Below are 12,954 nucleotides of genomic sequence, written 5' to 3'. Positions count from 1 at the left end.
TCCCTTCCCTCCCACTACAAGAAATGGGCATAGTCACAAGTGTAAAAGCTGCAAAGCAAACTTTTATGGAAGATTTTCTAAACTTTTAAAACCAGAAGTATTTTAAAAGTACAGGCAAAGAGTATGAAGAACTAAGACATTCCAACTGCATTTATATTTGAGAAATGTTTTAACTTAATATTTTAGACTGCAGAGTTTATGTATTATGTATTTGATAGTCCTATAAAACATAAAACCTCTGTTACCTAAATTAACTTCTTAAGGTATGTCTACATAGCAGTTAAACACCCAAGGCTGGCCTGTGTCAGCTGACTTAGGCTTGCAGGGCTCAGGCTGTAGAGCTGTAAAATTGCAGTGTAGACATTTGGGCTCAGGCTGGAGTCCCGGCTTTTGGACCCTTCCCCCTAGTGGGATCCCAGAGCTTGGACTCCAGCCCCAAGCCTGAATTTTACAGCCATGTACCCCAAGCCAAAATCAGCTGACACAGGCCAGCCACAAGTATTTAACTGCTGTGTAGATGTACCTTTAAACCCCAGCACTAAAGTAAAGCCTACTATACTCTGTAGTTTCTGCTTTGACCTGTCTTTACCATTCCCTTTACAATAGATATTTCAACTTCCACAATAACCAGTGGGACCTGAGCAAGGGCACAACCACTTGCAATAGATAAAACCAACTAAATACATCTTAATGCCTTGTTTTATCACAAAAGGTGCCTGTTGCTGATGAGCAGAACCAGACCAAGACTTGACTGTGGATTCAGAAATGGTGCTGACCTGATAGTCCTTGGCTACACTTACCGTTAAACCACATCCAGCACTGAATCAGTTCTGCCCAGGGCTGACAGTGGGTATTTTTAATAATGTAGACAAGGTTTAAGTGAGCACTTTAAACTGCATTTTAAACTCAGTTTAGCGTCCACACCCAGTTTCAAGTATAATTTTGACAATGCCACCATGGCAGAGAGGCACTCCTCAGCAGCACAAGGTGGTCTCATTGGCTAAGCCCTATAGCAAGAAAGTGCAAGTGCAAAGTAGGCAGGTCCAGGGAGTTTTGGAGTATACACTGGGTAGGTGGCACCGCACAGAGGTGGCTTTGCACTCCTCCACCCCAAGCAGGCCACTCTGGTCTGCTGTGTCTGAAACAGGCCCCGACATGAGCCAGGCCTTGGATCCCCCTCCCCAAGAGCAAGCTGCGCCCTCAGCAGCAGGATGTGGTTAGGGCTGGGGAAAGCTGCACTCGGGCTTCACCCCCCCGCGCCGTTTTTAAAGGGGCAGCTCCCCAACAATAACGAGCGGCAGGGGTGGCTCCGGGGCCCCATTCGGCCACGGGAGGGGGGGCTGTGGCTGGCGGCTCGGAGCAGGGGCTGAACGGGGAGCCACGGCCCGGTGCGGCCTGTGCTGGGCGCCGCGAGAGAGGGGAGGGGCGGGGTGGCTCCTGCTGCTGCCGCCACCAGCGCTCGCCGCCTCCCCTCCCCCCCGGCGGGGGCTCCTCGCTGCAGCCTCTGTGCTCCGCTCTCGGTCATGTGACCCTAACGTAACCGGACAGGAAAAGCCGCCGCCGCCGCCGCGCTGACTCCGTTGTTGCTGCTGCTGCTGGGCGCGGAGACGGCGGCGGCCCGAGCGTGACCAGGCGCCGCAGCGGCCCGAGCCCCCAGGTGAGCGTCTTGCGCCCGGGACCGCAGGGGGGCCGGGGCCGCTCCCACGTGCCCGATCCCCGCCACACCGAGCCAGCCGGGGGAGGGCGGGCTGGGCTGGGCCCGGCCTCCGCCATTGTGTGTGAGGGCAGCGGGCCCGGGCCGGCCGCGGAAGCCTCGGGAGCCGGAGCGGGCAGCAGCAGCAGCGCCTGGCACCACCGGAGCTCCCTGGCCTCCCGACTGGGCCGGGCGGCTCCATTCAGGCCGCGCGGGGCGAAGGGAATGGGGGCCGCGCGGGGCAGGGGGAGATTCAGTCTCCTTCCTCGCGCGCCCTCCCCCCTCCGGCCCGCGCGGGGCTCGGTTCGGTCGCTTGGGGCCCACTCGCCCTCGCGCTCTCTCCCCGCCCCTCGCGCCCGAAGCGGAGCGGCCCCCTGCGGCGGCATCCGGCGTGGGGGAGGGGCGAGGGCTGAGGGAGCCGCGCGAAGCGGAGGGGGCGGCTCCGTCTGGTTCCTCTCAGCAGGCTGGGCGGCAGCGGTGGAGCCCGTCTCGCGCGCCCTGGCGGCTCCGCTCGCGCTGCGTCTTACTTGCGCCGGCTCCGTCCCGTCAGTGCGCGCGTCGAGTGCGCTAGGGGGCGGGGCCCAGCCAGTAAGAGCGGCGCGCGGCCACTCAACCTTCCGCCTCAGCGACCAATGAGAAGGCGTCCTCAGTCCCCGCTGCCACAGCCCGAGCGTGGAGGAGTAGCTGCGAGGCTCCACCCACCCACCCCCGCCGCGCGCCAGAGCCCGCTGCCCGCGGGCTGGGGGAGGGGAGTGCTGTGCTGTGCTGTGAGCTCACAGCAGCTGGGCCCGGCCCTAGCGAGGGCTCGTCACTACAGGCCGCGGCCGCTCCCAGCCCGGCCCGACGGGGTCCGGCGGCGCCAGCCCCATGGCAGAAATAAGCCGCTGGCACCAAGCACGCGCGTTAGCTGCCCCTGGGCACCCCGTGCCCGGCGGGGACCTGCCTGGGTGGGTCGGGCGCGGAGAACTGCCCGGCCAGCGTTCCGCTCCGGGAGCTGCTGGGGTCCTACCCGCGCAGCACCAGCCGCTCACCGCTAGCGCGAGCCCGAGACTCGCTCGGCCGGGCTGGGGCGGCCCACGGCCTGCGCGGGGCTCAAGTAGTGGCCAGGTGTTCACCGTATTCGGGCTAATACAGTAAACCGGCCTCACCCCCATGGCACTTTGGGAGAGTCTCCAGTCTCCCAGCCCTTCCAACGGTGAGAGATTAACCACGTCCTAACCTGCTACCAGAACTACCCAGTCTCTGTCATTTCTTTAAAGTTATTTGTCATGATCTTCTCTTTATGATTAAATTGACCGAATTTTTCAATTTTATATTTTGATTCTCCATCACAGATCTCTGAGTGTTTGCAAAGGGACAATTCTGTGAATTGTGTTTTTTATCTGTTACTCAGTTTACATGACTTCAAAAGCTGATACTTAGAAATGATCAGCAGCAAAACAAAGTAACCCATCCAAGCTATGCTGCCAGCAATTTAGTAATAGGATCATCTCCATAATACTAAGCACAGAGAGATTTCCATGTGGTAAAGTTGTTTTAAATACAAGATTGTATTCTTAGACTGATTTATTATATCAGCCTTATTTAGCTAATACTTAGCTTAGTGATCATATAATCAAGTCATGAAGTTTCTTAGGCTGAAAACAACTTAGATATTGTTCAAAAACAAAATAAAATAGTTGGTTTCCTCAGTCTTTTCCTCTTCACCAGGGTGAGCATGAAAATGGAATTAGTTTTTAGTGCCTTTGATTCCAAAGCACTTTATCATTTTTGAGTACCCATAAATGTGACAGGTATACATACATACTGAGATCATGTCATCCTGGATAATAATTTAGCCAGCTCTGGAATGGAATATGATATAGCTGTTCAATAGCCACCTTGACTCTACAGTTTAGAAAAGGAAATGATACTGTGTCCAGGACCAGCTTAGGTAGTAAAAGGTAAATAATGAGTGTCTCTTAACAGATGCCACCACCTGGATCATTAATACCTTCTATCTCACCTAAAGGTTTACCCAAGTACAAATTGGACCCAGCCATGATTAGTTTGTAAATCCTGAGACATTCACAAAAATATTGCATAAAAATGAAGGCTTGATCTTGCAAAGTGTTCCATGTTGTCAAAGAGTACTTGAGTGGAGCAGTTACAGGACTGGAACCTGAACTGTGAATGTGCTTTGTTGTTGTTGATAAAGTATCAAAAGTAAATATTTGATCTATTTGCAGACCATATCAAATGCCAACTTGTGTGCTTTGTGGCCTTTACGATGATGGGAAGCTAATTTTTTCCTATTAAGCAGTAGTGTTCGTAACAAAATTGTCCTTTGTACACTGCATTCTTTCTTCCCCACTCCTGACTCACTTTACACATAGAATTGTAGGACTGGAAGGGACCTCGAGATATCTTCTAGTCCAGTCCCCTGCACTCAACGGGGTGCAGGAGGTGCTGGGGAGGAAGGGGGTGTGCGTGGGGGAGGGAGTGGAAAGAGGCATAGAAGAGGAGGAGAAGGGGTGGCATCAGGGTGGGAAGAGGTGGAGTGGGGACATAGGCTGGGGCTGAGTGGGAGGTTTGGGGCTCCATGAAAATTTTAAAATCAAAATGGGGGTCCTTGGTTTGCTAAAGTTTGAGAACCACTGCTCTATGCCATTATCTAAATCACTGATGAAGATACGGAACCAGACCTAGAACTCATCGCTGTGGGACCCCATTTGATATGCACTTCCAGCTTACTGTGAGCCACTGATAAATACTCTATGGGAACAGTTTTCCAACCAGTTACGCACTCACCTTATAGTAGCTCCATCTAGGTTATATTTCCCTAGTTTGTTTATGAGGTGATCATATTTCATAATTTCATATGAACTTCTGTGTCAGTGCAATGTATTCAAACAGCCTGGTGGCTAATTGTGGTCACAAAGTGTTATAATACCTTGATCCTTCAGCAGGTTTAAAAAACATCTAATACCTATTACTCCAATGACTAAACCTGTTAGCTAAGGTGAGATACCTACACCACCATCCCTCTCCTCCTGCAATTGAAAGGGAAAATACAGTTTTGCATTGTTGTAATATTGTTTAAAATGTTCTATTAAACTTTGGAAAACATAAAACTTTCTTTATGTCCTGTGGTCTTGTTACACTTCCCCCTTCCTGGCTTCACTGTATTTTTTTTTTTCTATTATAGATCATGTATGTTTTTCTTAATTGGTGTGGATGTTTGTTTTCCTTCCTACACATTCCACTGCTTTATACCCATTCCTCCCTTTTGTTCTCTGTTTTCCATCTCTCCCTTCTTTCCAAAGTCTCTCTCGTGTACTTTATCCCTACTCATTTTCTTCTTCCCATTATCATTCCTGCCATACTCACACACTCACTTACACTCACACATGCATTCATCCACTCAAAGGCTTTCTAGGCCCCCTGTCCCAGAAGTTAAAAACATTGGGTCCTAGAGGATGCTGCACTCCCTACTCTGCCTCCAACTCTTGAGAAAGTAGTGGCAACTCCTGAGCTACTTCTCTACTGCACTGTTTCCTGCATTCACCTCCTTAATCCTGAACAAAATCAGTAATGGCACCTCTGGACTGTTTTCTCGTGTTTCATCTCCTCCTTACTACAGCATCAACCTTTGAGCTGCTTCTGCTCACAGGTTTGCCCTCAAGGGAAAGAGTCAGCAAGTATAACATCCTTGGCTCCTCTTGCCTGTTCCAAATTATCACTCACCTTGGGCAAGTGAGGTTTTCCAAGCCCTGTTTGGATTTTCAGCTGTCCTGCAGGTAGGTGTTTACTTTTACACGTTTGTCAGTGATATCCTATACTCACGCTAATGTATTGATGGAGGTGATTGAAATCCTGAGGAGATAAAGGTCTACCCACTGACCAGACTATAATTATATAAACAATTAAATGAGTAGCAGAAAACGTCAATACAATCTCCCTGTAAAAATAAACTCATTCATCTCTTGCTCATCTCCTTTCTTTTGTCTCTTTCCCCTCTCTTGGATTGTGTATATTTATCTCTTAGATATCTCCTACTCTAATAGCCTTATTTCTACCACTGACTTATGTGACCCTGAGCAAATCAGTCAACCCTCTATAAAATGGGGATATTTACCTACTGATAAGAAACTGTTTATAAAGCACCTTGATAATCTTGCATGAAAGGTGCAGTAGAAGCACAACATATGTTGAAAAAGAATGTTCATGTACATCTGTTAAGTAAATACTTTTACATAAATGTCATTTGCTTTTCAGAGTGTAAAAAATGGATTTGGCCAACCACGGACTTATACTGCTACAGCAGCTAAATGCACAGAGGGAGTTTGGTTTCCTGTGTGACTGCACGGTTGCTATTGGTGATGTCTACTTCAAGGCGCACAAATCTGTCCTTGCTTCTTTCTCCAACTACTTTAAGATGTTGTTTGTTCATCAGACCAGGTAGCTATAGAAAAGTTGACTGTTAAAATGTTATTCGTTTAACTTGGCTAAAGAAGTCTAGCTACATTCTGAAGCATTAAAAGTGTTCATTTGATTTTTTTGTTAATATTCAGAGAGAACCCGAAATCTATTCTTATTTGCAAATAAGGAACTTCATCAAGAAGTGGTAAGGTTGAAATTGTGTTTTGTTGGAGTCCAGCTAACCTCCAAACCTAATATTATACTTCAACAAAAATTCTTCACCTTTAAAAAACAAACACACATTAGAATATCTAGAAGTGAATAGTTAAGGTAACCAGCCTCATCTCCACCGTAGTTCTTGGTCACCATCATCCACCCAAACTTAACTTTATCTCCTCAAATCTGCAAAAGAATACCCAAGAGCCAGTAACTAATTACTAGGAGAGTGTGAGAAATGGCATTGTAAAATTTGTTAGACATTTGTTTTTGATCTTTGCTCCATAAAAATTGCAAAAAATATTACAAAGTTAAGATTTGGTCGGGTGATAGTGAACAATGAAGGATTACATGGCGGTGGAGCATAGGCGGCATCCCTTAGCTGTTTATTTCCAGATTTTTTGGGGGGGAAAGGGGGAGGTGTTTTAAGGGTAGAATTTTTGAGAAGCAAGTATTGTTGGGTGTTAGCTGGACTTCAGTGAACAAGTTCAACCCTAACTCTTAACATTTTTTGAACTAGCACTAAAATTTTGAATCTGGTATATAAAGTCCACAGGTAGAGGGCCAACTCAGATAGTTCTAACACCCATCAAGGTGCATATTTTAACAAGAACTGGAGAGGCAGAAGTTATATCTGGGGGAAAAATGGGTGTGGAGGACTATGGAGAGATGGAAGTCTCTCATTCAGATTGAAGGTAGTGAGGCAAGAGCCTGTGGGAACAGTGTTCCCATACTCTGTAGCACTGTTGACCTCACTCACTGTATGGGTGAGGTCATGCCACGTGGCCAATGCCATTTTATACAGAAGCTTCCTGGTGGCAGTAGCAGAGTACCTGCACTTAAGAAATACCCCTAAAAACCAGGACTGTACCCCTGATTAAATGGTTAATGTCTTCTATCTAGAAAATTAAGCATTTAAAGTTTACTGTGAATAAGAGTCTCTGACTATCACTGTCCCTCCAGTCCCTTGCATTCCTTTCATCCCTCGCAATCCTAACCTCTTGCTGCCCTTCTCCAGAGCCCTTCATCCCAAAACCAGGTAGTATTTCTCCATGCCAAAGTCCTTTGCCCTCAGGCACTACCCCTTCTCATCCATTGCCCCTTTATCATGCCCCCCACTGTCTCCTCCCAAATCTCTGCCTAGAGTCATCAGTAGGTAATCCTATAAACAATTGTAATATTGTGCTGTATACATGTGAAAACAGCTTCTTAAGATTATGGCATAAATGTAGCTGCATTTAACCAAAAAAGGGCTGGGAAATTAAAGAGAAAACATTGGCTGTAGCATGATCTATTTAGCCTCCAGAAGCATGTGTCAAATTTTGTACTGACAAATTCTTGAATTTCATTCATATTCATCTTGTACACTGAAACCCATGTAGTGACCTCTGATGTAATGAAACAGTAATGAATTAAAGCTCCCAATTGTTTCAGTGCTTTGCAGTGTGGAAATTACACTTTTTGTTTTAGTGATCCACTACTTAAAGTGAATTGTCTCCAAGTAAGAATGCTTTGATAGGATTTAATCTAGTCATTAGCAAGATTTTAATATAAGACTAGGGGGGGAAAAACCCACATTCTTGTAAACTGCAGAATATATTGTGTGGGACACCAATTTCATAACATCAGAAAAGAATTATTATCTTAAGATGTGTCAGAACCCATTTATGTTTCAAAGCAGTTGGTTTACTGAGAATAAGATTGCCATTTTTCAATTGGCCAACTACATTAATGCCTTTTGCCCCATCTACAAACCATGTCTCTTATGACAAGCTACACCCCCTCTTTCCAAGCAAAACTAATCATTACTGCAATTGCAGGTTGGTGTGAACTATGGGGACTATAGGTAACTGTTTTACACTTGCACTTTTAGCATTCACACATTTATAATTTAACAACAACAAATGTGATTCTCCCTATGTTTCTGCATGGCACTTGTAGAAATGTTAATGCAAGAATTGTTTCCTGCACATAGGACCTAATAGTCAGTTAAAATGAGGAGGTCGTTTTTAAAAGCAAATACATTTTGTAATAAATTTTATGTCTGCATTTCAAGCATATAACACTAATTATTTTTTATTTAGACGTGAATAACCTGGATTAGATTCTAGAGACTTTTCCTTATCTCATTGTTTACTAAACAATTATTTTTCTTTCAGTGAATGTGTCCGTTTGAAAGCAACTGACATACAACCAGATATCTTCAGCTATCTCTTGCATTTGATGTATACTGGGAAGATGGCACCTCAGCTCATTGACCCAGTTCGATTAGAACAGGGAATAAAGTTTCTGCATGCATATCCACTGATTCAAGAGGCCAGCCTTGCCAGCCAGGGTACCTTTTCTCATCCAGAACAAGTTTTCCCATTAGCCTCTTCTTTATATGGCATTCAAATTGCAGATCACCAGACAAGACATCCCACTAAAGTTACCTCAGCAACTGACAAACCTGGGCGAGACCCAAGGCCACAGCCTTCCAGGATGAGCCAAGAACCGGTGTCCGAGGGCTCACAGCTCTCACAGTTGGCTTCAAGTCTGCCACAAGTGACCCGGACAAATATGACCACTTCTGACCCCTTGCAGTCTTCACTGTCTCCAGAACTGGTTTCCACTGCTGGTAATAGTTCTCCTCCAGAGGAGGAAGCCAACATGGAAGCATCTTCTTCAGATGAACAGCCTGCTTCACTCACAATAGCACATGTCAAGCCAAGTATTATGAAAAGGAATGGAAGCTTCCCAAAATACTATGCCTGCCACCTTTGTGGTCGTCGGTTCAATCTGCGAAGCAGTTTGCGTGAGCATCTCCAGATCCACACAGGAGTACCCTTCACATCAAGCCAACAGGGAGAAAGTAGCATTTCCCTGTCTCTTTGTAATAATGCAGCTGAAAAAGACGCCATGGAAGTGCCTGAAGCAGGAATGATTAGTGACAGTGAGCTGCAACAGATCTCAGATTCCCCAATAATTGATGGACAGCAGCAGGCAGAAACACCACCACCATCGGACATTGCAGACATAGACAACTTGGAGCAGGCAGATCAAGAAAGAGAAGTTAAAAGACGGAAATATGAATGTTCCATCTGTGGACGCAAATTCATTCAAAAAAGCCACTGGAGGGAGCATATGTACATACATACTGGCAAACCTTTCAAGTGCAGCACTTGCGACAAAAGCTTCTGCAGAGCTAACCAAGCAGCCAGACATGTGTGCCTAAATCAGAGCATGGACACATATACTATGGTGGACAAACAGACTCTGGAACTGTGTACTTTTGAGGAAGGCAGTCAAATGGACAACATGTTAGTACAGACCAACAAGCCCTACAAATGTAACTTGTGTGACAAAACATTTTCAACTCCTAATGAAGTGGTCAAACATTCGTGCCAAAATCAAAACTCTGTCTTTGCTCTAGAAGAAGATAGATCCATTCTGCTAGGTAGTGAGGACACAGAAGCTACAGAGACCGAGAACTCCGTGTTAACCTCCATCAAAAAGGAGCAGGAAGCAGTGTTGTTAGACTGAAGGAGAAACATCAATTTTTTAAAGTTCATTCATTTGTATCAAACTAATACTTCCCCTGCAACCAGAGCTACCACTGGCATGGTAAAAAATTGGATCTTGCCCCTCCCACAAATAAATAAAAGGCCTTTGCCTCAAGCCACAATATAATTGATTTTAATACAAAGGAAAGTGTGTAGAGGTAATTCAGCTAACTTTGTCAATAGTACTAGTAAACTCAAATTTAAATAGATTTTAAACAGATTTTAGATTATTTAAATGCATACATAGATGCAATGAAGTGTGTAATGAGAAATAAAATACCATTTTGGTAAACAAAGAATATATATATATTTAATTATAATTATTTTCTCTGGTAACAAGTCTTCCTTTTGAGAAGAAATAGCAGATAATGCAGCGTGCTTTCTAGAGCTACATGTACAAACTCTGTAAGATAACTAAAAAAGGCTTAAAACTTTTCACAGTGAACCCAGGAAACTTTGTTTTTAGTCTTTAGTTTTTCCGCAAGTATTCCCTGGGGTATGTATTTCAGGTATCATCACTGACATTATGTCCATTCAAGAAAATTTAGTTACTTAGTCAACTTTGACTAAAGTAGCAGTAATAATAATGTGATGGCAATCTTTTTATATGTACATATATATAGAAAGTGTGTGTGCGTTTGTGTGTTTGATATATACAGGTAAATGAATGCACACACCCTATCTAAACAATTGGTCATCTGCTTTCAAGTTCAACCAAAAAGGTCCATAAATTTTAGTTATTTGACAGATAAGCCATTTTACACAACACTTATTTTAAAATTAAATTTAAATGCCCCAGGATGTGTGCATTTTTATTATCGTGTTTGAATGGAAATTAATATTATTAGTGCTGTCACTCAAGATGGAGGAAACTAGGGAACAGAGAAATTGCATACTAGCAAGCACTGTGCAGTTATCAGTGCTGCATTCACATGTGCTGTAGCAATAGATCCGAGTCATTCCTGATATGAGGGGAGACTTGATCACCTTACTCACACAAGTAGTCTCAGACTTCAGTGGGGCTAATTGCATGAGTTAAGGTGAAAAAGATTTGGCCCTTTGTTTACTGTAGTCAACTTCTAGCAGTGGACAGAGGAAAAGGTGGCTATGGATCATGGTTGTTTTAAAAGTGAAGCTGCAGTGCTGGCCAGTGTATTCTATTGTTTAAAGGATTCCCATTACTTTAGACTCCAAGGCAAAGTATGCAAATGCTGGGAGGGCAAATACCATAGCATTAGCTATTGCTCAGGATAGCACAGCATCTTTGTATTTAAAATCAAGTTGATGATTTTTATATTTAATTTTTTATAGATGCCTGGATTTTTTGCCCATAGCCTAAAAACTAAGCTGACGGCAGTAAGGAAGCCCACTGATCAGTCATTGGGCCAATAGGAAGGCTTATGTAGGCAGAGTAAGTGCCCCACCATAAATGGAGGCAGTGTGGAGGGGAGGAGGGAGAGGATAAGGCACAAACCATAGCTCTGCTCTGTGTATATGTTTAAACTGAGTATCATCCTATTTTGTGTATAGTTAAGTTCTCAGATTTGTAAGTTTTTATACATCATTTCATTGAATAAAAATTGAATTAAATGGATTGTGATTTATTCTGAGTCTGATCAAAAATTATTGGTTTGAGATCTATTCAAAAGGACTCTTTCTGAAGCACTATAAAAGCTATTGGAAGCACGAGATGTTAATAAAACTCTTTCATATAAGCGAACAAATGGCTTATTTAAGAAAATTACACTTGCCTAAAAATAGTGAATTTAGACCAAAAGTACCATCTGAACTTTAAGTTTAGTACTGTTCTGATAGACTGACAGAACTAAAATAAACTTAAGAATTTACTGCACAGTATAACCTTCAAGGAAGTTGAGTGCCCCTATGAATTGCTATACTATATCAAAATAATGTCATGCTATGTCTTATTGTTTATTCTCTACTTTCAGTGCTGACAGTTTGTCTCTGCTAGGGGCTTCAACTGATATTATGACTTTTCTGTAATTTGATCTTCGCTAGTTCTGGTAGTGACTATCTGAAGTGCACCCAAAGGAGGAAACTTAAATCTCCTTACACACCAATAAGTGGTATATACAGATATCTTCAGCTGTTCAAACCCATTCTACAGGGTCACTAAAACATGGGATCATTGGTGAAAAATAGTTTGTAAGCTATTATAAATGCACTGTGAATCTCCATTGACGTACTACAGGTTTTCAGTGTAAATACATTTTCTTCACCTTTTTATATATTAAATCCAATCTGAGTTAACCTTTTTAGTTGAAGGTGAAACTTAAGGTTTTATATAAGTCTCTTACATAGAAGGAAGGCTGTGACTGAATTCTTCATTAAATCTACCTAAGTGGTAAAATTGAAGAGATCACCATATTCGAGAAGACAATACTAAAGGAAATCTTAAATGTGCGGGGTGGAATCAGGCTCCATTTAAGTCAAAAGGAGTTTTCTCCAATGTATTTCCAAAGGCCGCATCTACAGTACAGGAGCTATATCAGCATAGCTATGGCATCATACTTATGCCAGCATAACGCTGTTGCATAGACAGCGCCTACTGCGATGGAAGGGGTTTTCCAGCGGTTGTAGAACACCACCTCCCCAAGCAATAGTAGCTAGGTTGACAGTAGCACTCTTCTGTCAACGTAGCTACAGCTACACAGGGGATTAGGCTGGCATAGCTACAGCACTCTGGTGGGGATTTTTCAGTCCTGCGAGCACTGTAGTTATGTTGACCTAAACTGTAAGAGTAGACCAGGCCAAAAAGATAACAGTTGCCAGTGGGGTTGGTGCATGAATTTAAAACATAAAACACACCCATGGCCTGATTTCAGAAGTGCTGAGCACCCACTACTCCAGTTGCAAACAATGGAAGCAACCGATGATTAGCACTTCTGAAAGTTAAGACCATTGTGTACAGTACACGTAAAGAGCTTTTTATCACCTTTCTGTTGTCTATTTTTGGTCAGAGTCTTCTAGCCTCCCAATAATCCTTCTAATTGTGCAAGGGAAGATACTTCATTGGAAAAAGCCAGTTTTACTATCACTTTATGTATTAATAGTTCAAGCATTGCTGCTGGTGGTGCTTGC

The 12,954-nt window shown here is 44.0% G+C and overlaps 1 protein-coding gene across 2 annotated transcripts; it reads left to right on the top strand.

Moving 5' to 3' along the window:
* The first annotated feature begins 1,417 nt into the window (after positions 1–1,417).
* ZBTB2 (zinc finger and BTB domain containing 2) lies at positions 1,418–11,446 on the top strand. Of its 2 annotated transcripts, none has more exons than XM_032782460.2 (3): positions 1,418–1,657; positions 5,951–6,133; positions 8,470–11,446. In XM_032782460.2, the coding sequence occupies exons 2-3, from the start codon at positions 5,961–5,963 to the stop codon at positions 9,830–9,832; spliced, it is 1,536 nt and encodes a 511-aa protein (XP_032638351.1). In that variant the 5' UTR covers positions 1,418–1,657; positions 5,951–5,960; the 3' UTR covers positions 9,833–11,446. The 2 variants fall into 2 exon arrangements, with proteins under 2 accessions (XP_032638351.1, XP_032638350.1); XM_032782459.2 differs by lacking the exon at positions 1,418–1,657 and adding an exon at positions 2,488–2,888.
* Positions 11,447–12,954: the final 1,508 nt, after the last annotated feature.

The sequence above is a fragment of the Chelonoidis abingdonii genome, chromosome 3, assembly GCF_003597395.2.
Source record: "Chelonoidis abingdonii isolate Lonesome George chromosome 3, CheloAbing_2.0, whole genome shotgun sequence".
Classification (NCBI taxonomy): Eukaryota; Metazoa; Chordata; order Testudines; family Testudinidae; genus Chelonoidis; species Chelonoidis abingdonii.
This window is presented reverse-complemented; position numbering and strand designations above follow the sequence as displayed.

Excerpts from the sequence above, each read along its gene's own strand:
- ZBTB2 (XM_032782460.2), top strand. The coding sequence starts at position 5,961 with ATGGATTTGGCCAACCACGGACTTATACTGCTACAGCAGCTAAATGCA. Across the intron at positions 6,134-8,469 it reads TTGTTTGTTCATCAGACCAG|TGAATGTGTCCGTTTGAAAG; the intron begins GTAGCTATAGAA and ends TTTTTCTTTCAG.